Genomic DNA, 25,680 nt, shown 5'->3' with positions numbered 1-25,680 from the left:
TTCACTTGCTCACAGTCCTTAAATTGTACAATCCACAAAAACATCAAACCCAAAGATGACAAGTCCCTGACTGGCACACTTCTAAATACACTGACTTGGTAATACTTGAGCATACAGAAGTTACAGAGAGCTCAAAACACAATCCTGATTTAATCTGAGCCTCAGGGAGCATCTGTGCTCCAACACTAAGCTCAGACGCTCATGTAACGGCGACATGTTGCCAGCGGAAAGGACGGAGCTCTCATTCGGAGAGACCTTGCCAAGTTTTTTTTGTCCTGCCAACGTAAATTTAAGTCGAGCGCCTCAGGGTTTCTGTAATTAAACGAAATGAAACGTATCAGATTCTTTTCTCTGATCTACTTTTTAAAAACTTTAACTTATAATCAATACACTGCAGTGTGTGTATGTGTGTGTGTGTGTCAGAGATGGGGAGTCGCACGTCATTCGCACACACAGCGACTTCAGACTCGACTTGGACTCGTTTCAAATGACTCGGACTCGACTTGTGACAGGCAAAAAATGACTTGTGGACAACAAAAGTCAGCAACATTAGTTACGTGTGACAATTTTATATATATATATATATATATATGATCCAACATCATTCTGATGGTGTAATTTTGTGCTCTCTAATAACGCTCCGGCCGTCTTAACCCCCAACGCACGCAATGGCTAAATGTTCCAGCCAGCTTCCGGCGTAGTGATAAGGCGTCGCTCCCTACTCCCTACTCCCTACTTTGAATTCGAATCACACTTAAAATGGTGGAATACGTAGTGTACTTCACAGTAACAGAAAATGTAAATGGAACGCTCCTACAGAATTGGCCCTAATGATAAAAAAAATGCTTTCTGAGCCAATCAGACCTGCTGATTTTAATTGTTAGTAAGAAATGCTGTTATTTGCATGTATTTAGTTTGCAGCGTCACACAGATGATGTGTCAATGAAACGCTTGATTGGCTTTCTAACGAGTTAGTGTTTTACTTCACAACCGGGAAAAGTTTGGAGGTTTTTAATTATAAGCACACATTTACAAAATAACGCATTATATTTCTAATGGGACAACACACGGTTATAAATTTAATAGCATCTGGAACAACATAAGCTAAGGTAAGCAGTGGTTATGGATTTTTTTTGCTGTTTTGGATTTTGGTCGCTGTGCTGTAATTTGCAATGAAAACAAAACGTATCAGTTTAAGCTTTTAACTGGTACCTAGGAAAGTAAAACGGCAAAATACAGTCGCTAATCTGTTGTTGTTTTTTATCTGAACTTATAGATTATTTGTTTATTTCTACGCTACATTTCCAATATATGTTTTGTGTATATTATACTGACTCGTGACTTAACTCGGACTCTAGCCTAAAGACTCGTGACTCGACTCGGTTGGCATGTTAAACGATAGAGAGTACATGATTCTGCCTGAGGCCGCTACGCTGTCTGTAGTTTGTGTGCCCCGTAATATAATCCTTCAAAAGAGCATTTGTGAATTTCGGCACTGATGCCCAGTTCATCCCAAAGGTGGTCAGTGAGGTTGAGGTCATAGCTGTGTGCAGACCACTGTTCCTCAACATCAAACTTGTCAAACCGTGTCTTTTTGACCTTGCTTTATACACAGGGGTGCAGTCATGCTGAAACAGAAGAGACTTTCCTAAACTTTGCCACAAAACTGAAAGCCCCTAAAATACATAATTTATTTTACAGTATTGATTTTATATATCTGTTAGTGGGGGGTAAGGCTGAAACACCTGACCTGAATAATTAGGAGGGGTGTCTCATACCTGTGGTTAGAGTATAAACAAAATATTCCCATTTCAGTGGAGTAACTTATTTTTTTCTTGCTTTTCTTACATTTATTTCATAAGATGCCCAATTAGGTGGTATTTTTTGTACTAAAAGTAAGTAAAATGTCGCTAAGAGGTTCAACAATCATCTAGAATTAGGATGCTCAAGTGGCGCCAACAGTAAAACAACACTAGCTTACCAGTGCTGACCTCTATTAGTCGGACCAGGTGCCTACACAGACATACAATTGGCTGTGTCTGTGAGGGGTGGGACAATGGCTGAACATGGTTCCCTCATAACCCATAATGAAATACCAAAATACTGCCCGTGTCAGAGGAGGCGTGAGACAGTTGTGACCCTTCTTGGTCAGGAGATATCAAGTTCGAATCCCAGCTCTGCTATCAGCCAGCCAGGCGCTTACACAGACACACAATTGGCTGTGTTTCTGTAAGGGGCGGGACAATGGTTAAACAGGGTTTCCTCATAACCCATAATGAAATACCAAATACTATGTGTGAACACCAAAATACTGCACGTGTCAGAGGGGGTGTGTGAAAGTTGTGACCCTCCTTAAATCTCAGCTCTGCTTTCAGCCAGCCAGGCGCCTACACAGACACACAATTGGCTGTGTTTTTTGTAAGGGCAGCGGGACACTAGCTGAACAGGGTTCCCTCGTAACCCATAATGAAATACCAAAACACTGCACACTCCTCAGGGGGGGGGCGTGTGTTACGCCTATGACCCTCCTTAGGAATGGAGGCCTGCCACGTCAGAGAGTGACAGTTGTGACCCTTCTTGGTCAGGAGATCTCGAGTTTGAATCCCAGCTCCACTATCAGCCAGCCACTTGCCTACACAGACACACAATTAACTGGGGGGGGGGGCAGTAGCTAAACAGTGTTTCCTCATAACCCATAATGAAATACCAAAATACTGCACACGTGTCAAAGGAGGCGTGTGAATGTTGTGACCCTCCTTGGTCAGGAGATCTTGAGTTCGAATCTCAGCTCTGCTATCAGCCAGTCAGGTGCCTACACAGACACACAACTGGTTGTGTTTCTATAAGGGGTGGGACAATGGACAACTGGTTGTGTTTCTATAAGGGGTGGGACAATGGCTAAACAGGGTTTCCTCATAACCAATAATGAAATACCAAAGCACTGCACACTTCTCAGAGGGGGGCGTGTGTTACGCCTATGACCCTCCTCAGGAATGGAGGCCTGCCACAGGAATAGAGGTCTGCCGCAGCAGAGGCAAAATACAATCGGGTAATTGGATATGACTAGATTGGGAGGAAAATGGGGGGGGGGGATAAATCAATTATCCATAAGATGAATTTGCCAACATTTAAGTTTTTCAGGCTAGATATAATTTTTGTATTGAATAACCCCTAGTCCGAATAGATCTACTCAGGAAAAATCTGCCAACCTGCATTAAAGATGTGAACAGCATGCAGATAAAAGGAATAAAATAATATACAGTATAAACAATGCAGCATGGTGCTACATGTTAACATGGGTTAATTGAGCGTCACACACTGGAGCTGTATGGAACACGACGACATATAAGAATGAGAAAACTGCATCTGCCTGATCCTTCATTCGTTTATTAATGAATAAGACGATCAATAGTGGACCTGCCTGCTCGTATTAAAGGAACTATGTGCAGCCCGTCCTTTCCCGGGCTTTCTGCCACTCAGTGTGACAGGGTACTTACACGAGACTAAATGGGCAACAGAGCAAACGTATAAAATGAGTTGAAAATGTAAATTTAATGAAGAGTTAGAAGTGATTTTTGCTAATGTAAGTTTTAGCTCAAAGTCAGTGAGGTGATGCATATTGAGCAGCAGCAATCATTATTACCAGCTTAGCAAATAAACAGTGTGAAATTCATGACTGTGAGAAAAACACTTTCAAAGTTCTATCTAGAAACATGCTAATAACAAACACAAAAGCATAGCGAGATAGCACTGGCAACTGTTTAATCTGTTCTATTTATATTAGTTGGGAGGCTTCATATTTTTGGGCTTTTTAAAGTTCCCACATAAGATGTTACCTCCTTGTTTCTACACACATTGTCCATTTTATCAGCTCCACTTACCATATAGAAGCACTTTGTAGTTCTACAATTACTGACTGTGCCCAGCTGACCGAGCTGTTTTACTTTTAAACTTGTGTTATAGCTCGGGATTCTGAGAAAAAGTGAGAAACGGCTTCTGGGCAAAAAAAATGAGACTTCTGATTGAGGAGAGCGAGACTGACACACGCCCCCCTCCGACTTGTGTGCAGTAGCCGACTGCATCTTTTCACCTGCATGAGGAGAGTTCATTTGCGGATCAGCTTTGTGTACAGAGAGCCACATCCTGTCCACATTATTTCTCGACCCTGTGCAGGCGCCATCAATCAGCCAGCAGAGGTCATAAATGCAGTAGTTATGAGGTCCCTATCCGGCTTCCCGCACGAGGCGAGTTCATATGCGGATCAGCTTTGTTTACAGAGAGCCACACCTTGTCCACATTATTCCTCGACCATGTGCAGGCGGCATCAATCAGCCAGCAGAGGTCATAAATGCAGTAGTTATGAGGTCCCTATTTGGCTTCCCGCACGAGGCGAGTTCATATGCGGATCAGCTTTGTGTACGGAGAGCCACACCTTGATCAGTGCATTATTCCTTTACTCTGTGCAGGCACCATCTATCATCCAGCAGAGGTCGTAAATGCATCAGTTATGAGGTCCCTATCCGGCTTCCCGCACGAGACGAGTTCATATGTAAATCAGCTTTGTGTACAAAGAGCCACACCCTGCTCCACATTATTTCTTAACCCTGTGCAGGCGCCATCAATGAGCCATCAAAGGTTGTAAATGCATCAGTTACGAGATCCCTATCCGGCTTCCCGCACGAGGTGAGTTCATATACGGATCAGCTTTGTGTTCGAAGAGCCACACCCTGTCCACATTATTCCTCAACCCTGTGCAGGCGGCATCAATCAGCCAGCAGAGGTCGTAAATGCATTAGTTATGAGGTCCCGCACGAGGCGAGTTCATATATGGATCAGTTTTGTGTACGAAGAGCCACACCCTGTCCACATTATTCCTCAACCCTGTGCAGGCGGCATCAATCAGCCAGCAGAGGTCGTAAATGCATCAGTTATGAGGTCCCTATCTGGCTTCCCACACGAGGCGAGTTCATATGCGGATCAGCCTTGTGTATGGAGAGCCACACCCTGTCCACATTATTTCTTAACCCTGTGCAGGCGCCATCAATCAGCCATCAAAGGTTGTAAATGCATCAGTTACGAGATCCCTATCCGGCTTCCTGCATGAGGCGAGTACATATGCAGATCAGCTTTGTGTACGGAGAGCCACACCCTGATCAGCGCATTATTCCTCTACTCTGTGCAGGTTGTAATTGCATCACTTATGAGATCCCGTCCGACACCCCCCCCTTGAACAACAGCCAATCTTTGTTCATATAGCCGCCCAGCCAGGCTGAGTTTCGAACTGAGAAGTTCGAAATGTCAGGTCTGGTGTGCTAGTGTGTTTTACTGCTGCGCCACCTGAGCGGACTTTTTGCTAATATTCTGACAAATGATTTGTTGGCAGGTTAATTAAAGGAAATTTTGGGTTTGGCCCAATTGTTTTGACCAGGAGTGTACACGCTCATTTAACTGACTGAATTAGCTGACAGAAATGTGAACACAGAACTACTTCTGCTGCTTGTCACAGGGCATGATTGATGTTGACTGATGATGGAAACGATGGAAAAGAGCTTGTTTTAGCCGTGAGGCGTGCGAGTGCACAAATGAGAGGGAGGTGCTGGTTTGTAATATGCCCCTCTCCTCTTGAGTCCCTCAACCTACGGTGACACCAATTTCCATCCCGAATAACACATTGATTACGTCCGGACCTCTCAGCCCTGCCTGGGGAACGAAGGTCACGGCGGCGCTACCTGGTCGTGGCTCTCTGCATACGAGATGCATTTCTCGCCGTATCGTCTGTTGGTCAGCGTGTACACGATGTCGCCTATGTTCCAGTCCTCATCCTTGAGTTCCTTCAAGATCTGGAGGGGTGAGAAGGGAAAAAAAAGTGTTACTGTTTGCCAGCGTTAGAAATTCTACACAGTGACTCGAGGCTCACGCTGCTTCTTGAATGTACAGATCTTTCTGGTACTTTAGTGCACTTTAGTTCTGTGGTTTAATACACACGGGCGTCTGGCTGCATCTTTGATTTGGGTACTGCTAGCTTTCATCACCCTGCTGCGCTCCCCTGCTCGGCAGCTAAGCTGAGTGATAATGTGCCTCAAGGTCAGAAATACAGTCGAGTAGAGACGATGGGGAGCGTAATAAAATCTTGGCGTATAATGAACGTACACTCCAGGCTTGTTGAGCAGCTAGGTAGCATCCAAATGTGGTCTGCAAACCTTAGAACTCAGGTCCCACTGAACACAAAAATGTGTTTTACAGTGTTAATAGAGTGTTAAATGTTACATTTAAAAGCCCATATTTTCAGCATTTAGCAGATGCTTTTTTTATTCTAAGCGACTTACAGTTGCCATGGGAAAATGTGAATGTGAAATGAGAATGCAAAAGAAGTCAAATGGTACCAACAGACTGGATTGAGGAAGATTCATTAAAATACTATAAGTTCTTACAGCAGTATGTCAGCTGAAGAACAAAGAACAGAACTGTAGGCCTCTTTTTATACTATTCTAGTTATTTATTAGGATTTTACCGTCATGTTTTACACACTATGGTTACATTAATGACAGAACAGGTTTTTTTTTTTTGTCAAACACAGTCATGGACAATTTCATATCTTTCATATGCACCTCACTTGCACGTCTTTGGACTGTGGGACGAAACCAGAGCTCCCAGAGGAAACTCACACAGACATGGGGACACTACTCTAGTCACGTTACAACGACTTTGAAACCTCCATTCTGTAATAACTGTTGTTCCTTATTTGCAAACTCCACCACACAGAAAGAACCAAGACTGCTCCACCTGGAAAAAGAACCCAGGACCTTCCTGCTGTGAGGCGACAGTGCGACCCACCGAGCGACCGTGCTGCCCTATACTACTCTAGTCACGTTACGGTTTCAACACTTGGGTGGTGGACTTTGAAACCTCCATTCTGTTGTAACTGTTTTTTCTTATTTGCTTAATGAGCATCTGTAACTTAGTGGTTAAGGTACTGGTTCAATAATCAGAAGGTTGCCACTGTTGGGCCCTTGAGCAAGGCCCTTAACCCTTAATTGCTTAGATTGTATACTGTCACAACTGTAAGTCACTTTGGACAAAGCCTTCACTCCCCACGTGCATCACTGAGCCTTGGCCGCCCATGACCCTGTCGCCGGTTTACCACTGCTCCTTCCTTGGACCACTTTTAATAGATACTGACCACTGCAGACCGGGAACACCCCACAAGAGCTGCAGTTTTGGAGATGCTATCCATCACAATTTGGCCCTTGTCAAACTCGCATTTTTCCTGCTTCTAAAACATCAACTCTGAGGATAAAATGTTCACTTATTGCCAAATATATCCCACCCACTAACAGGTGCTGTGATGAAGAGATAATCAGTGTTATTCACTTCACCTGTCAGTGGTCATAATGTTATGCCTAGTCGGTGTATACCAGGGCAAAACATAGCACTAGTGTTTGGAAAACTCAAAAGGAATTTCTTATTCCGTTAGTACCCATGGACACAATTCTGTACGACGCTAAAACCTGACGTTCGCTTTGAAAAATCCATGAAGTTCTTTCAAAGTTAGATATTCACCTTTAAAAACAATGCAGGCGCCCAGACGGGAATGCGAATCCCATACTCACACAACACCTCAGCAGCATCAGTCATGCCTTTTACACCTCGGCTTGCTGGTTTTATCCCACAGTGTCAATCCCTGAGCTGCTAAGCTCATAAAAGCTGATTTGTAGATGCTGTAAACAAAACCTGGCAAAATAGGAGGGTAGGATGGCTCGGTGGGTAGCACTGTTGCCTCACAGCAAGAAAGTCTTGGGTTTAATTCCCAAGTGGAAATTTCTTTGCAATGAACACAGGTTTTATATAGGTTACAAATACTGTAAAGCTGGTCTGTATGCAAATGTATTCTGATAGAAACAATATTTTGCTTGTTGATGTACATAATGTACACTATATTGTCAAAAGTATTCACTCACTCATCCAAATCATTGAATTCAGGTGTTCCAATCACTTCCATGGCCACAGGTGTATAAAACCAAGCACCTAGGCATGCAGACTGCTTCTACAAACATTAGTGAAAGAATGGGTCGCTCTCAGGAGCTCAGTGAATTCCAGCGTGGTACCGTGATAGGATGCCACCTGTGCAACAAGTCCAGTTGTGAAATTTCCTCGCTACTAAATATTCCACAGTCGACTGTCAGTGGTATTATAACAAAGTGGAAGCGATTGGGAACAACAGCAACTCAGCCACCAAGTGTTAGGCCACGTAAAATGACAGAGCGGGGTCAGCGGATGCTGAGGAGCACAGTGCACAGAGGTCGCCAACTTTCTGCAGAGTCGCTGCAGACCTTCAAACTTCATGTGGCCTTCAGATTAGCTCAAGAACAGTGAGTAGAGAGCTTCATGGAATGGGTTACTATGGCCGAGCAGCTGCATCCAAGCCTTACATCACCAAGCGCAATGCAAAGTGTCGGATACAGTGGTGTAAAGCACACCGCCACTGGACTCTAGAGCAGTGGAGACGTGTTCTTTGGAGTGACAAATCACGCTCCTCTGTCTGGCAATCTGATGGACGAGTCTGGTTTTGGCGGTTGCCAGGAGAACGGTACTTATCTGACTGATTGTGCCAAGTTTGGTGGAGGGGGGATTACAGTGTGGGGTTGTTTTTCAGGAGTTGGGCTCGGCCCCTTAGTTCCAGTGAAAGGAACTCCTAATGCTTCAGCATACCAAGAGATTTTGGCCAATTTCATGCTCCCAACTTTGTGGGAACAGTTTGGGGACAATCTGTCAACCTGATAGAACACCTTTGGGATGAATTAGAGCGGAGACTGCGAGCCAGGCCTTCTCGTCCAACATCAGTGTCTGATATCACAAATGCGCTTCTGGAAGAATGGTCAAAAATTCCCATAAACACACTCCTAAACCTTGTGGAAAGCCTTCCCAGAAGAGCTGAAGCTGTAAAGGGTGGGCCGACATCATATTAAACCCTATGGATTAAAAATGGGAGTCACTCAAGTTCATATGTGTGTAAAGGCAGACGAGTGAATACTTTTGGCAATATAGTGTGTGTATACAGTGTATCACAAAAGTGAGTACACCCCTCACATTTCTGCAGATATTTAAGTATATCTTTTCATGGGACAACACTGACAAAATGACACTTTGACACAATGAAAAGTAGTCTGTGTGCAGCTTATATAACAGTGTAAATTTATTCTTCCCTCAAAATAACTCAATATACAGCCAATAATGTCTAAACAGCCGGCAACAAAAGTGAGTACACCCCTAAGAGACTACACCCCTAAATGTCCAAATTGAGCACTGCATGTCATTTTCCCTCCAAAATGTCATGTGATTTGTTAGTGTTACTAGGTCTCAGGTGTGCATAGGGAGCAGGTGTGTTCAATTTAGTAGTACAGCTCTCAAACTCTCTCATACTGGTCACTGAAAGTTCCAACATGGCACCTCATGGCAAAAAACTCTCTGAGGATCTTAAAAGACGAATTGTTGTGCTACATGAAGATGGCCAAGGCTACAAGAAGATTGCCAACACCCTGAAACTGAGCTGCAGCACAGTGGCCAAGATCATCCAGCGTTTTAAAAGAGCAGGGTCCACTCAAAACAGACCTCGCGTTGGTTGTCCAAAGAAGCTGAGTGCACGTGCTCAGCGTCACATCCAACTGCTGTCTTTGAAAGATAGGCGCAGGAGTGCTGTCAGCATTGCTGCAGAGATTGAAAAGGTGGGGGGTCAGCCTGTCAGTGCTCAGACCATACGCCGCACACTACATCAAATTGGTCTGCATGGCTGTCACCCCAGAAGGAAGCCTCTTCTGAAGTCTCTACACAAGAAAGCCCGCAAACAGTTTGCTGAAGACATGTCAACAAAGGACATGGATTACTGGAACCATGTCCTATGGTCTGATGAGACCAAGATTAATTTGTTTGGTTCAGATGGTCTCAAGCATGTGTGGCGGCAATCAGGTGAGGAGTACAAAGTTAAGTGTGTCATGCCTACAGTCAAGCATGGTGGTGGGAATGCCATGGTCTGGGGCTGCATGAGTGCAGCAGGTGTTGGGGAGTTACATTTCATTGAGGGACACATGAACTCCGATATGTACTGTGAAATACTGAAGCAGAGCATGATCCCCTCCCTCCGGAAACTGGGTCGCAGGGCAGTGTTCCAGCATGATAATGACCCCAAACACACCTCTAAGACGACCACTGCTTTATTGAAGAGGCTGAGGGTAAAGGTGATGGACTGGCCAAGCATGTCTCCAGACCTAAACCCAATAGAACATCTTTGGGGCATCCTCAAGCGGAAGGTGGAGGAGCGCAAAGTCTCGAATATCCGCCAGCTCCGTGATGTCGTCATGGAGGAGTGGAAAAGCATTCCAGTGGCAACCTGTGAAGCTCTGGTAAACTCCATGCCCAGGAGAGTTAAGGCAGTTCTGGGAAATAATGGTGGCCACACAAAATATTGACACTTCAGGAACTTTCACTAAGGGGTGTACTCACTTTTGTTGCCGGTGGTTTAGACATTAATGGCTGTATATTGAGTTATTTTGAGGGAAGAATAAATTTACACTGTTATATAAGCTGCACACAGACTACTTTTCATTGTGTCAAAGTGTCATTTTGTCAGTGTTGTCCCATGAAAAGATATACTTAAATATCTGCAGAAATGTGAGGGGTGTACTCACTTTTGTGATACACTGTATATATATATAATTTTTTATTATTATATTTATTTCTTTTTATTTTATTTCTATTACATTAAAAAGCAGAAATCATTAACCAATCAATAATTTCTAGCTTGCTATTAATTATTTTAACTATTTTTATATAACAGCAAAGATCAATTTAAAATTTACTGGCAGACCTTATACGTGTCCTAACTAGGGATGTAACGATGCACCACAAGACAGTTAAAAATCGATCCACATGTGTAACGATTCAAATCGGTTTACATGTATAATATATGCCAGGTTCAACATTTTCCAGCCAAATTTATTTATTTGTTTTATTTATTTATTTATTTATTTATTTATTTATTTATTTATTTAATGTGGGATTTATTTTATTTCAGTTTGTTTTTTTACACAAAAAGGGAAATATGCAGCATTGTTTTGCATAGTTTGTACCAACCTCAGAAATAAAAAGGCATTCATTATTTAAATAAATAAAATATAAATACAAATACAGTATTTTATTTTGTTTTTTAAAGAAAAATAATAAAAGAAAACTTTGTCATAATTTGTCTTTCATTTAATTTTGTTTAAAAAATCGTATCGTGAACCCAGTATCGTGAATCGCATCGCATCGTGGGTAGAGTGTATCGTTACATCCCTAGTCCTAACACAGTGAACAGCTGCTTCATTTCTGTATTGTAAAAAGAACAGAAGAAAGTACAGCTAAAAGTACAGCTAGCCACGAGCAAAAAGAAAAAACTAAGAAAAAAACTAAGAAAAATGAAGTGTGCTTCAGACTCCCCACTACGGCAGAAGCCCAGGGAGAGCAATTAGCTTAAAGAAACAAAAATGGGACACAGTCCAAAGAGTTTCAGTTTGTGAATCAGGACCCCTGATGACTAGCAGGTGAAATGCATAGCATGTGAAGCCTCTTTTTCTTCATCTCCTGCTGTTATAACCATCCTCATCCCTCCATCTCTGCCAATTAGCATTGAACGATCTGAATGCAGAACAATTATGGGTCGAATTACATTTCCTGTCGAGTGGGAATCCTCCTGATCCCTTCTTCTTGACGTAAAACCGAGACGTACAGTAATAACGCAATCGATTAACTAATCTAACTTCCAATCAGGAGGCAGTTTGTACTTTTATTTAACCGCGCAGCAGAACCGAGCGACTCCTTCTCGACTCGTCTTTGTCCTTGGCGGTACCTCTCGCTCAGTTCCCCGGCTCTAATTGTTCCCATTACGTTTCAATCTGGAAGAGCTGCAGGGAAGGGCGCGTGCTAAATTAAAGGGCTTTTGTAACATTATCCATTAGACGTGATGGCATTTCAGAGTGGTAATCAGATACAAATCTGGCCAAACTTGCGCCGCATGCCTGATCTGCTTCTCCTATTAGGACGTCTTAATTTCAGCCGGGATGCGAAATGAACAAGCGTCGGCTTGGCAGGGACAGAAGTCTGATTAATCAGGGAGGTTTATGGGACAGTAAAGGCTGGGGAATAGATGTGGTGCCTTGAGGCCAGAATTTCATCACGTCCAGTCTAGGTTTTTATTTTGGTTCTAATATAATGCTCCTTAGAAGAACAGTTTCAGATGTAAACACAGTATTTAGTAACACAGTCTGAGATCAATAGTGCTGGCAGCACAATGACACGGATGTAATTTAATTCTAATTAGATAATTAGAACAAACTTCTAATTCTCATTATTACTGACCACTTTATCCCTGTCTGCAGGGTCAGGCGTAACAAAAACTGACCAGAAGGCAGGAACTGTTTATTTATTTTATTTGGATTTTATTTGGATTTTAACACTATGTTTTACACTCTGGTTACATTCATGACAGGTCAGATAGTTACTCATTACCCATGATATCATCAGTTCATGTCTTTTTAATGTCAAACACAGTCATGGACAATTTTTGTATCTCTAATTCACCTCACTTGCATGTCTTTGGACTGTTGGAGGAAATTGGAGCTCGCATAGGAAACCCAAGCAGACACCAGGAGAACATGCAAACCACACAAAAAAAGACCCGGACCGCTTTACCTGAGAATTAAACCCAGGACCTTCTTGCTGTGAGGTGACAGTGCTCCCCCACAGGACCACTACAGAGTAGGTATCATTTGGGTGGTGGATCATTCTCAGCACTGCAGTGACACTGACATGGTGGTGGTGTGTTAGTGTGTGTTGTGCTGGTATGAGTGGATCAGACACAGCAGCGCTGCTGGAGTTTTTAAACACCTCACTGTCACTGCTGGACTGAGAATAGTCCACCAACCAGAAATATCCAGCCAACAGCACCCTGTGACCACTGATGAAGGTCTAGAACAGGGGTCATCAAACTACGGCCCGCGGGCCGTATCCGGCCCGATGCTTTCATCTGACCGGCCCCTTTAACCACAGTAGCAATATATGTTGTCTGGCCCCTGTTCATCTTTAAACTCACAGTATTATAGCGGAAAAAAAATAACAGAAAAAAACCTGGAGTCTCCGTAGATTATACGGCAGCGATCCAACGGGTGGCGCTCCAAGCATGGTGGGTTCGGCGAGAGGAGTGATTGTGCGTATTAATCGAGAGATGACTGACCGCAGCCACTGCACTGCGTTGCAAAGCAGTTAAATGGAATTTCATTATGAAAATCGTTGTGTCCTGTGTTGATTTCATTAAAACTAATGCTCTTAACTACATGCAGATTCAGGAATTATTGTCCTGTTTGGACGCGAACAATTTTACTTGGTATACGACCTTTGTTTGGAATGCGACTCGCGTGCTAGAACTTGTACGGGTCAAAATGAATCACGACACCGCGCGCTACTCTTGTTTACCTCTCGCGAGACAAAGCCACGAGCGTTAACGGTGTGCCGTATTGCTAGGCAACATGAGGGCGAACATAACATTCGCAAACTATTACACTTTTTCTTGGACGAAACACCCGCTTAATGATCAGGATTACTGTTTATATTAATCTGGACATTTCCATGTATAGTACACGACTTAAAATAGTGTTCAACCAAGTTTGTACTTTTTCTTTTCAGTGGCGTATTAATATGGAATGATGTGAGGTGATGACAGGTGCGCTTATATCGGTGATTTTACAGTGGCTTCGAACGCGGCTCAGCCAATCGGATTTTAGGACCAGAACTATCCGTTTTATACATTATTTTATACAACCCCATCAACGTATAATATGCCAATAACAATAGGATTTTTTTTCATGGGAACGGATTAATCATTTTCCCTTTATTTCTAATGGGAAGAATTCGTTTGGTATACGTCCTGTTTGGTATGAATCCAAGGATCTGGAACGGATTAAGGACGTATACCGAGGTACCACTGTACCTGTGAGCAGACTTTATCGAAGTTTAAACACCTTAAATCTCCAACTAGATTCAGACTCACTCATCAACACTTATTACCTATTATGACTGGCAGTAACAAATATGGAACTTGATGCTTACTGTCTCGTCAGGCAAAAGCAGATTCACAGTTCACACTGATTTTTGGGGAAACACTGTATGAGTTGGGATAATGGAAATGATTAAAATAAATAAAATGTGTGCATTATCATTATGAAGTAAAATTATAATACAGTTATACACAGCAGACAATACATCCAGTATACATAGTAAATAGCTTTTTTTGGGGTGTGTTTACTATTTCATCTGCGGTCCGGCCCCCCGAAACACTGAAGAACAGTAATCCGACCCTTAAGTTAAAAAGTTTGAGGACCCCTGGTCTAGAAGATGACCAATTCAAACAGCAGCAATAGATGAGCGATCGTCTCTGACTTTACATCTACAAGGTGGACCAACTAGGTAGGAGTGTCTAATAGAGTGAACAGTGAGTGGACACGGTATTTAAAAACTCCAGCAGCGCTGCTGTGTCTGATTCACTCATACCAGCACAACACACACTAACACACCACCACCATGTCAGTGTCACTGCAGTGCTGAGAATGATCCACCAGCTAAATAATACCTGCTCTGTGGTGGTCCTGACCATTAAAGAACGGGGTGAAAGCAGGCTAAAAAGGAATGTAGAGAATCAGATGGACTACAGTCAGTAATTGTAGAACTACAAAGTGCTTCTATATGGTAAGTGGAGCTGATAAATCGGACAGTGAGTGTAGAAACAAGGAGGTGGTTTTAATGTTATGGCTGATCAGTATACAGTATATATATATATATATATATATTATATATATAAATATTATTTTATTTCATTATTTTTAGGGACATATATGTATATATAAATAATAATAAAATAATACAAATAATTAAATAAATAATAAATAAAAAAAATATATATATATTTTATTATTTCTTTATTTTTTATTGTATTATTTCTATTTATTTTTTATTTCTTACCTGGCAAATTTACCGGCAAAGGGTGGCCTAATACTTTACGAATGCACATAGTACTATCTATGATCTTGGTTTTACGTGTACACAAACCTTTTGGCCATATACGAACAAAAAGTTCTGCTTACTTTTAAAAGGTTTTTGCTGTTGAGTGTACTGGACTGGTACTGACCGAACAAACCCCTCTCAAGCAATGTCAAATCATATCAAACTCCTCCTCAGGAGACGACCGTTACAGACATGCATGGAAAAACCTCGGCATCTTAGTGCACTCGCCCCTAAAGTCTCTCTGGTTTGACAACACAGAATAAAATCAATGGCTGTGTCGGAAAGGCCTTAAATAAATATTGCATGCTGTGCAACGTTGTATGGAAAAGCCAGTGTAGAAAAAGAAAGGGAGGAAAATAGGGGCTACCAACTCAAACGCATGTTCCAGGAACCAGCCAGTCACGTGGATGAGCTGGTGCACTGAGAGGACAGCGAGGAGACAAACTAGCACAACACAACCAAGCAAGAGGTCATCTATGTGAAGAGGGAACGACCATCCCTGAACCAGGGAGGGGGCCTGAGAGTACATCTCTCACCATCTTACAACGCCGTATTAGGAGCGATACCCCAATCATATGTCAAAGACACACATAGCCATTGTAATTAATGGTCATTGTGATTTGCATATGGACCTGATCACCGGTTCCATTGTTATGCAATGGGCGGCGATCGGTCGTTATGCAAATCGGCTGCATATAAGGTTGGGGTATCCACCACCAGCTCAGACTGAAGAAGTCATTCGGATTGAGTGACGAAACGTATCTCTACAACAAACTTGTGTCCAGATGAACTGATTTAACTTTGTGGATCTTGCTTTATGTATTATTAAAAACCTGTTAATGCTGCTCAGGTGGCACAGAGGTAAAAACACACGCTGTACACCAGAGCTGAGATCTCGAATACATCGTATCGAATCTCGGCTCTGCCTGCCGGCTGAGGCTGAGTGGCTACATGAACAACGATTGGCCTGTTGTTCAGATAGGGGCGGGATTAAGCCGGATGGGGACTCTCTCTCAGACTAGTGCGATTACGACCTCTGCTGGCTGGTTGGTGGCACCTGCACTGAGATGGAAAAGGAGTGCGGTAGAGGGTGTGGCTCTCCGTGCACAGTGCTGTACTGCACTGCACTCGTCAAGTGTAGGTGATAAGATGTTCGATTGCTATGCACGTGTCGGAGGGGTGTGGGGCGGCCTCGTTCTCCCTGATCAGGAGCGGGGACCAGCATTAGTGAGAGGATGATTGACGGGCAGTAATTGGATGCGCTAAAGTGGGAGAAAAAAAAGGAAAAAGAATAAAACCTGTTATTTGTTTTAGTCCCATTTAAACCAATCAAGAGTCCAACAGCTGGATAGAATTTTTAATTTTGTATAATCTGCCTTTTAAACTGTCCAATCTTTAGACAGTAAAACTGAATTAAGGAGTAATTATAGTATTTATTTATTTATTAGGACACAAGATTCATCAGTTCAAGTCTTGAATGTCAAACACAGTTATGGACAATTTTGTATCTTCAATTCACCTCACTTGCACGTCTTTGGACTGTGTGAGGAAACCGAAGCTCCTGGAGGAAACCCACGCAGACACGGGGAGAACATGCAAACTCCACACAGAAAGGACCCCGACCACCTCACCTGGGAATCAGTAATTATAGTAAGATTGCAGTTAGTTCATAATACACCGATCAGACATAACATTATGACCACCTTCCTAATATTGTGCTGCCCCATACACAACAAACTACGATGCACTGTGTATTCTGACACCTTTCAATCAGAACCAGCATTAACTTCTTCAGCAATTTGGGCTACAGTAGCTCGTCTGTTGGATCGGACCACACGGGCCAGCCTTCGCTCCCAATGTGCATCGATGAGCCAATGGCGCCCATGACCCTGTCGCCGGTTTACTAGTGTTCCCTCCTCGGACCACTTTTGATAGATACTGACCACTGCAGACCGTGAACACCCCACAAGAGCTGCAGTTTTGGAGACTCTGACGCAGTCGTCTAGCCATCACAATCTGGCCCTCGTCAAACTCGCTCAAATTCTTACGCTTGCCCATTTTTCCTGCTTCTAACACATCAACTCCGAGGATAAAATGTTCACTTGACAGATCATATTACAGCTATGAGATTATATTAGGGTAGAAAATACAAAATAGAAACCAGTGCTGTATTATACTGGTTCTTCTGCATCTGAGAAATAAGCGTGTTTGTAAACCTCAGCAAAACTGCCGGGGAATGAACTTGAATATGAGAGGAAGGAATTAGAGATGAAGTAGAAATGAAACATGTAATAAAGCTGGACTTTATCCAATATTTTATCTAGTTATTTATTTGAAAAAGAGAGCAAAATGATCCTCAAGCGTCCATGAAGGAATCTTATGAGCACGGTGCAAAACCACAGACCAATGCGCTAATGACATGTCAAGCGATGAGAGCCAACTATTCTACACCACAATGAGACACAAAGCTCCAGTCGGACATCTTGTACATTTCTAATTACTACTCTTAGCATAAAGATATTTCAGTGAAAAAAAGATGTGACAAAATAGTGACACGGGTGTTAATTACATCACTCAAAAGTCTATTCAATTCACTTTGTATACTTTGCTTTAGAAAAGAAATTTGTTTGTGTTATACAGCACTTACAAAAGCTCTTTATGAGAGCGGTTTTTACCAAACTGTGTCTAGGACTGAGGAGAGAGAGGCAATTTGGTCTTATTCGGTATAAAAGCTTGCACAAAACTTTAGCCATAACATGTACAAAACCACTAACTGCTTCTTTTCACCAACCAGTGGTGGATTCCTATAAAGAGCTTGTAACAGATACAGATGTTCACTACAGGAAACTCACAAAATGTCCATAATTTTTTACGTGACCCAGGCAACACAAACAATGCATCTTACTCTTTCTATACAAGATGTAAGGGCAGTTGTAGCCTAGCAGGTAAGGTACTAGACTAGTAATTGAAAGGTTGCTGGTTCAAGCCCCACCACCAGGTTGCCACTGTTGTGCCCTTGAGCAAGGCCCTAAACCCTCAATTGCCTCGACTGTATATTGTCACAGTACTGTAAGTCGCATTGGATCAAAGCGTCTCCTAAATGCTGAAAATGTAAATGATGCAACATAAAGCCTTTACAAGAGGGCGTTCACATACATGTTTATTTAATTATTATTAGTTTTCTCCGCAACCAATTTCTTTGGGTCGTGACCCTTAAGTGGGTTTGAAACACCTTGATCTATAAGATGGTTTACAAGCTAGCACACAACTTTAGCTGTAACATATACAGGGGTTGGACAAAATAACTGAAACACCTGGTTTTAGACCACAATAATTTATTAGTATGGTGTAGGGCCTCCTTTTGCGACCAATACAGCGTCAATTCGTCTTGGAAATGACATATACAAGTCCTGCACAGTGGTCAGAGGGATTTTAAGCCATTCTTCTTGCAGGATAGTGGCCAGGTCACTACGTGATGCTGGTGGAGGAAAACGTTTCCTGACTCGCTTCTCCAAAACACCCCAAAGTGGCTCAATAATATTTAGATCTGGTGACTGTGCAGGCCATGGGAGATGTTCAACTTCACTTTCATGTTCATCAAACCAATCTTTCACCAGTCTTGCTGTGTGTATTGGTGCATTGTCATCCTGATACACGGCACCGCCATTGGATGCACATGGTCCTCCAGAATGGTTCGGTAGTTGGTTATGTTTTTTGGATACAATCCGGGTTAGCACCCGAACATCCCTTTCAGACAGCTTCCTCTTGCGTCCACAGTTAATCCTCATGGATGTGGTTTGTCCTTCTTGGTGGTATGCTGACATTACCCTGGATACCGTGGCTCTTGATACATCACAAAGACTTGCTGTCTTGGTCACAGATGCGCCAGCAAGACGTGCACCAACAATTTGTCCTCTTTTGAACTCTGGTATGTCACCCATAATGTTGTGTGCATTGCAATATTTTGAGCAAAACTGTGCTCTTACCCTGCTAATTGAACCTTCACACTCTGCTCTTACTGGTGCAATGTGCAATTAATGAAGATTGGCCACCAGACTGGTCCAATTTAGCCATGAAACCTACCACACTAAAATGACAGGTGTTTCAGTTATTTTGTCCAACCCCTGTAAATCCACTAGTCGCTTCTTTTCACCAGACAGTGGGGGATTTCTCACAAGAGGCTCGATGCACCACTGTTGAGGGGCATGGATGTACCTTCACAACTCTGTGGTAGTGGGCTACCAAATTAAGACCGACGTGCCACCAGAGCTCCTCTACATTGACAGTTTTGAGATTAAGAAAAAGAAAAAGAATACCTTTACCTTTACTAAATACAAATACACCTGCAGATTACAGTACATTTATTTTGTTTACATATTTGTTTTGAAGACAAGCAGGGATGATGCTGCGTCCCTGGAGTCAACAGGGTTAAGAGCCTTGCTCGAGGGCTCAACAGTGTCTGAACCCTTAACCTTCATACTGATAGCCTGGAGCCCAAAACAGGCATAACCCCAAGGCCAAGGGGGGACATTTCTGCTGACACAATGTTTGTCATGACATTTACAGGGCTGACTCAGAACATCATGACCACTGACATTGTAGCTATTTTAAAAAATATTCTAAAGTTCAGTATCCTCCTGTGTGCTTCCGGTCCTCCTCTCATAGTCTCAGAGTCTACCTGCTTGTTTACTATAACTTGTGCTCATGATGTTTAAATACAGGTTAGAGTGAAAGTGTCAGAACAATATTACAGCATCAAAACTTTATTAACTTTATTTAGAGCTAATGAAGGTGTCATGTAACCTGAAGCGAACTGTCCAATCACCAGTGGCTGTTTTTATGAAATTGTTGGTATAATTAAAATAATAATAATAATAAAATTAATTTATTTAATGAACAAACTATGTTACTTGGGCCTATCTGAGACAGCACAAAAATTGCTAGGTAGTTAATTTAAGGAAATGGGAAACAGGTATGTTAGCTTACTGAAGGTTGTTTAATGTTTTCCACTTTGGTTCCATTAATGACAGGACAGGTTAGTTACTCCTCTTGGGCCACTAGTGATTTATTTAATAAAATGTTTTTTGTTACAAATCATACAATCAGAATAACAATGCAAGTGAAAAGTTGAATTTGTAATAAATACATAAGAGGGGACTATGGGACAGTGGATAGTGGATAGAGCTTTGGGCTATCAATTGAACGGTTGAGAGTTTGAATACCAGCTCTGACAAGCATCTGTTGGGCCCTTAAGCAAACCCTTAACCCTCTCGGCTCCAGGGGGGCCGTACAATAGCTGACCCTTCGCTCTGACCCCAGATTCCAAACAAGCTTAGATATGAGGAAAATGAATTTCATTGTGCTGTACACGTATATGTATGTATATATATGACAAATAACTAAAGGCATTCTTTTTTGACTTCAGAACGTCTTAATATTTGAAAGTCCTAAGATACAAACAAGTATGCGTTTGTGAAATCAACCGGGTCAGTTCTTTGGTACAAAAGGTCTTATCCTTTCTATTAAAGTTCATGTTCAGATGACGTTGAGCAGGTGTTTTTTAGAAGCTAATAAATTGCAGTCATTGTGTATCTATGATTAATTCTGTCATATCAAATACTAAGAGCGTTATTATGCTGATTCTATTCTTTCTAATAAAAAACATAATAATTATATTTTAAAAAAATAGAAGCGTTTTTACTACTAGACTCTGACCTTTGGCGTCCACTGTATACACCGACTAGGCATAACATTATGACCACCTTCATAACTGACTGGTCTGTGGCTACACAGCTCAATACGCAACAAACTGTGATGCACTGTGTATTCTGACACCTTTCTATCAGAACCAGCATTAACTTCTTCAGCAATCTGAGCTACAGTAGCTCGTCTGTTGGCTCAGTCCACACGGGCCAGCCTTCGCTCCCCACGTGCATCAATGAGCCTTGGCCGCCCAAGACCCTGTCGCCGGCTTACCACTGTAAGCCGGACCACTTTTAATAGATCCTTGGACCACTTGGACCACTTTTAATAGATACTGACCACTGCAGACCGGGAACACCCCACAAGAGCTGCAGTTTTGGAGATGCTCTGACCCAGTCGTCTAACCAACACAACTTGGCCCTTGTCAAACTCGCTCAAATCCTCACGCTTGCTCATTTGTCCTGCTTCTAACACATCAACTTTGAGGATAAAATGTTCACTTGCTGCCTAATATATCCCACCCACTAACAGGTGCCGTGATAAAGAGATAATCAGTGTTATTCACTTCACCTGTCAGTGGTCATTGGACACTGGATTTACTTTCAAAGAGTCTAAAAATGAGTAAATATTTAAAAATATTTACATGTCGGATGTTGGTGAAACCACCAGTTCAAACTAATTGTTGTTACAACATTAATGTCCTCTGATCAAAGGCAGAATATTCAGTAGGATAAAACTACACAAATCCAAATGCAAATTTATGCCGGTGGTCAGGCAAGATGCCCTAAATATGCATGAAAACTGGGTGCAGACTCAGTAGAAAACCAGTAATTACAGAAATACGACAGGCTTAATATTCCACATATCAAATTATAAATTAAATAAATTGGCAACAACAAATCCCACATGATCTACATTTATGCAAGAATAAAATCCAAACAGATAGGAGGATAGATGCCTGGCGGTCGAGCTTCTATTCAGATTTAAATCCTCCACTATGGAGGTACAACTCGCTGTTTTTCAGATTCTAACCCCTGCTTTCGGAATCGCAACCAGGACGAGCGTTTGATAAATGAGACACTTTGTGTAACAAGACTCGAACAACACGGCATAAGCGGCGCCAGCCTGAGGGACCCTCGCCGAAATGCTGCGAGAAGAGTGCCACCTGCAATGCTGTCAAATTGCTCTCCCATGGAATGAAAGCTGATGAGAAATGAGGTTCCTTTGTGTAAGTCCTTACTAGCTGTGTGTATCCTGCACAGACATGACATACTTCCTGTGTTTAGTACTTAGATCCAGCCCTCAGTTCCAAACCCAGGGCTTTTTCCTCTTTTGTATCTAATGGAACTTTACTACAGGGTGCTGCTTTATGGCTTTGTAGTGCATTTACCCCCACAGGGGTCTTCATTCAACTCAACTGTATTGCCTTTTTCTTTTTTTTAACATATATATGTAGCATATTTTTTATTGTATGTTTATCTTTTTATTGTACCAGTCAAAAGTTTGGACACACCTTCATTTAATGGTTTTTCTTGATTATTTTTATTTTCTACATTGTAGATTAATACTGAAGACATTCAAACTATGAAACTATGAAGGAACACATATGGAATTATGTAGTAAACAAAAAAGTGTTTAACAAACCAGAATATGTTTTAGATTTTACCAACTCTATAATAATAAATCACACTTATATAGCGCTTTTCAAAACCCAAAGACGCTAACTAGAACAATTAATAATACAAACAACAAATAAATGACAACGACAATATTTGTACAGAACATGATAGCCACTGTGCTAACAACCAGGTTCAGCAGAGCACGATAGCCACTGTGCTAACAACCAGGTTCAGCAGAGGACGATAGCAGCGGTGCTAACAGCCAGGTTCAGCAGAGCACAATAGCAGCGGTGCTAACAGCCAGGTTCAGCAGAGCACAATAGCAGCGGTGCTAACAGCCAGGTTCAGCAGAGTAGAATAGCCGCGGTGCTAACAGCCAGGTTCAGCAGAGTAGAATAGCCGCGGTGCTAACAGCCAGGTTCAGCAGAGCACAATAGCCGTGGTACTAACAGCCAGGTTCAGCAGAGTAGAATAGCCGCGGTGCTAACAGCCAGGTTCAGCAGAGCACGATAGCCGTGGTACTAACAGCCAGGTTCAGCAGAGTAGAATAGCCGCGGTGCTAACAGCCAGGTTCAGCAGAGCACGATAGCCGCGGTGCTAACAGCCAGGTTCAGCAGAGTAGAATAACCGCGGTGCTAACAGCCAGGTTCAGCAGAGTAGAATAGCCGCAGTGCTAACAGCCAGGTTCAGCAGAGTACAATAACCGCGGTGCTAACAGCCTGGTTCAGCAGAGTAGAATAACCGCGGTGCTAACAGCCTGGTTCAGCAGAGTACAATAACCGCGGTGCTAACAGCCAGGTTCAGCAGAGTACAATAACCGCGGTGCTAACAGCCTGGTTCAGCAGAGTAGAATAGCCGCGGTGCTAACAGCCAGGTTCAGCAGAGTACAATAACCGCGGTGCTAACAGCCTGGTTCAGCAGAGTAGAATAACCGCGGTGCTAACAGCCTGGTTCAGCAGAGTACAATAACCGTGGTGCTAACAGCCAGGTTCAGCAGAGTACAATAACCGCGGTGCTAACAGCCTGGTTCAGCAGAGTAGAATAGCCGCGGTGCTAACAGCCAGGTTCAGCAGAGTACAATAACCGCGGTGCTAACAGCCAGGTTCAGCAGAGTAGAATAACCGCGGTGCTAACAGCCAGGTTCAGCAGAGTAGAATAACCGCGGTGCTAACAGCCAGGTTCAGCAGAGTAGAATAACCGCGGTGCTAACAGCCAGGTTCAGCAGAGTAGAATAACCGCGGTGCTAACAGCCAGGTTCAGCAGAGTAGAATAACCGCGGTGCTAACAGCCAGGTTCAGCAACAAACACGCCAAACCCATTTGTTAAGACCAGGGGTGGGCAATTACATTTTCCAAGGGGCCACATAAGAAACTGGGACTGTTCTGGAGGGCCGGATCAATAAGGTGAACTTAATTCTGCTCAATATTAATTTTATCTTTTTATTTACATTTACATTTTCAGCATTTAGCAGATGAATTTATGAAAAGCAGTGAATTGTACAGTTCTAATAAGCTGTTAATGTTTTGATGTTACATTTAGAAAATTAGAAGTATGCAGAGTAAAAACATCAACATTATTTCACTATTTAAACAAACGCAAAAACAAATGTGAACAAAATGTGCAGGTTTTTAAACTTTACACTATTTTGTTTTGAGTCTAATGACCTCATTTGTTTTTCAGTCCTTTGTTATTGTTTAATATTATTTTTAAAATCACAGAGCTGGTCCTGACTGCTTCAGTTCTGGACGTGTTAAACTTTATAAAACAGTCTTTGTTGCTTTTGTAGTTTAGTTAGTGAAGCTTCAGGTGTGACGCTCCGCATCGTTCATGTTCTTGTATTTCTGTTTAGTACCGCAACAGCGATTTAGAGCCTAAATCAGCCCCGGTTCTGGACTGCTTTGCTTGGGGGGGCAGTAAAACCTAATGAGGGGGCATGTTGATAGTCATGTTTTTGAAGCCAGAAATATATTCAAGGCTTGATTTGTGCATGAATGATGACAGCCAAGCTATTGATACTGGCTTAAAGTGATGTATGAGGTAAAGAAATAAAAATGCATGTTTTCGAACTTAAACTTAAAACCCAATGATTAAAAAATACATGTTGATTATGTAAATGGAGAAAAAAGATTATCTAATTGTATTTCATTTTAATACGCCCCCTTAATTAAATTGCCATTACTAATAGAACAACTCTATTTCTTGAAAGGCTTTAATACAAATTTAAGTCAAAGCTGACAAATGTACCTACACACAGACTGAGAATATTCAAACGTGGAAATAGGAATGAGTGAGAATATTTATATTATTGGGAAATTAAAATATAAAGAAAACAAAAGAATACTAATTCTGTAAAAAAAAAGTGTTTACCAGTATACCTGCCTCTCGCTCACACTAACAGAACATATACTGCCGAACTGAACTGTTTGGGGCAGTCTGCCGATTTTTATATGACTCAAAGAGCCAATCAGGAATAAGCAAGGAAATATCTTCACACTGTAAAACAAAATGCATTTTTGTGATTGGTTCAGAGATCATTTTAAAAATAGCCGTTGCTTGCATTGTGCTTGGGGGGGACAAAGACACAATTTGGGGGGGGCAATGCCCCCCTCAGCCCCCCCCTAGCGCCGGCCCTGGCCTAAATTCTGATCCTTAACCAGCGTTACATCTCACTTTAGTGAATAAACAATTCAGAAGTTCGAGTCTTGTTAAAAACTCCACCGTCAGTCACACTCAGTTCTGTTCGCATTACAGTGAAGCTGATACACTCGCGCGCACACGCGCATGCGCAAATCGAAACGTACGGATATTTAAAGAAACAGCGCTCTCGTCAAAATCAATCCTGTTATATTGCATGTTTGATGTACCTTTATTTACATCTAATTTTTAATTGCCACGAACCACATGCGGGCCGGTTGGGGATGTTGGGCTGTACAATGCCCAGGTCTGGTTAAGACCAATTGATGGTCTCAAACACATTAGAAAGCAAGAAATTCCAGAAATTAAGTCTTGACAAGGCACACACGTTAATTGAAAACCATTCCAGGTGGCTACATCATGAAGGTGACTGAGAAACTGCCAAAAGTGTGCGAAGCTGTCATTAGAGCAAAAGATGGCTACTTTGAAGAATCTAAAATATAAAACATATTCTGGTTTGTTTAACACTTTTTTGTTCACTACATAATTCCATGTGTTCCTTCATAGTTTTGATGTCTTCAGTATTAATCTACAATGTGGAAAATAAAATAAAAAATCAAGAAAAACCACAGGAATG

General features: G+C 42.2%; 1 protein-coding gene across 3 annotated transcripts in view; it reads right to left on the bottom strand.

Annotated features, from left to right (window-relative positions):
- The window catches only part of gbe1b (glucan (1,4-alpha-), branching enzyme 1b), a 150,883-nt gene that overhangs the window by 58,927 nt on the left and 66,276 nt on the right, over nt 1–25,680 (bottom strand). For all 3 annotated transcript variants that reach the window (XM_063016416.1, XM_063016417.1, XM_063016415.1), the window contains exon 11: nt 5,730–5,840. In XM_063016416.1, coding sequence (XP_062872486.1) covers nt 5,730–5,840 — 111 coding nt within the window. The remainder of the gene's footprint in view (nt 1–5,729; nt 5,841–25,680) is intronic.

Source organism: Trichomycterus rosablanca, chromosome 20 (assembly GCF_030014385.1).
Source record: "Trichomycterus rosablanca isolate fTriRos1 chromosome 20, fTriRos1.hap1, whole genome shotgun sequence".
In the NCBI taxonomy this organism is placed as follows: Eukaryota; Metazoa; Chordata; class Actinopteri; order Siluriformes; family Trichomycteridae; genus Trichomycterus; species Trichomycterus rosablanca.
This window is presented reverse-complemented; position numbering and strand designations above follow the sequence as displayed.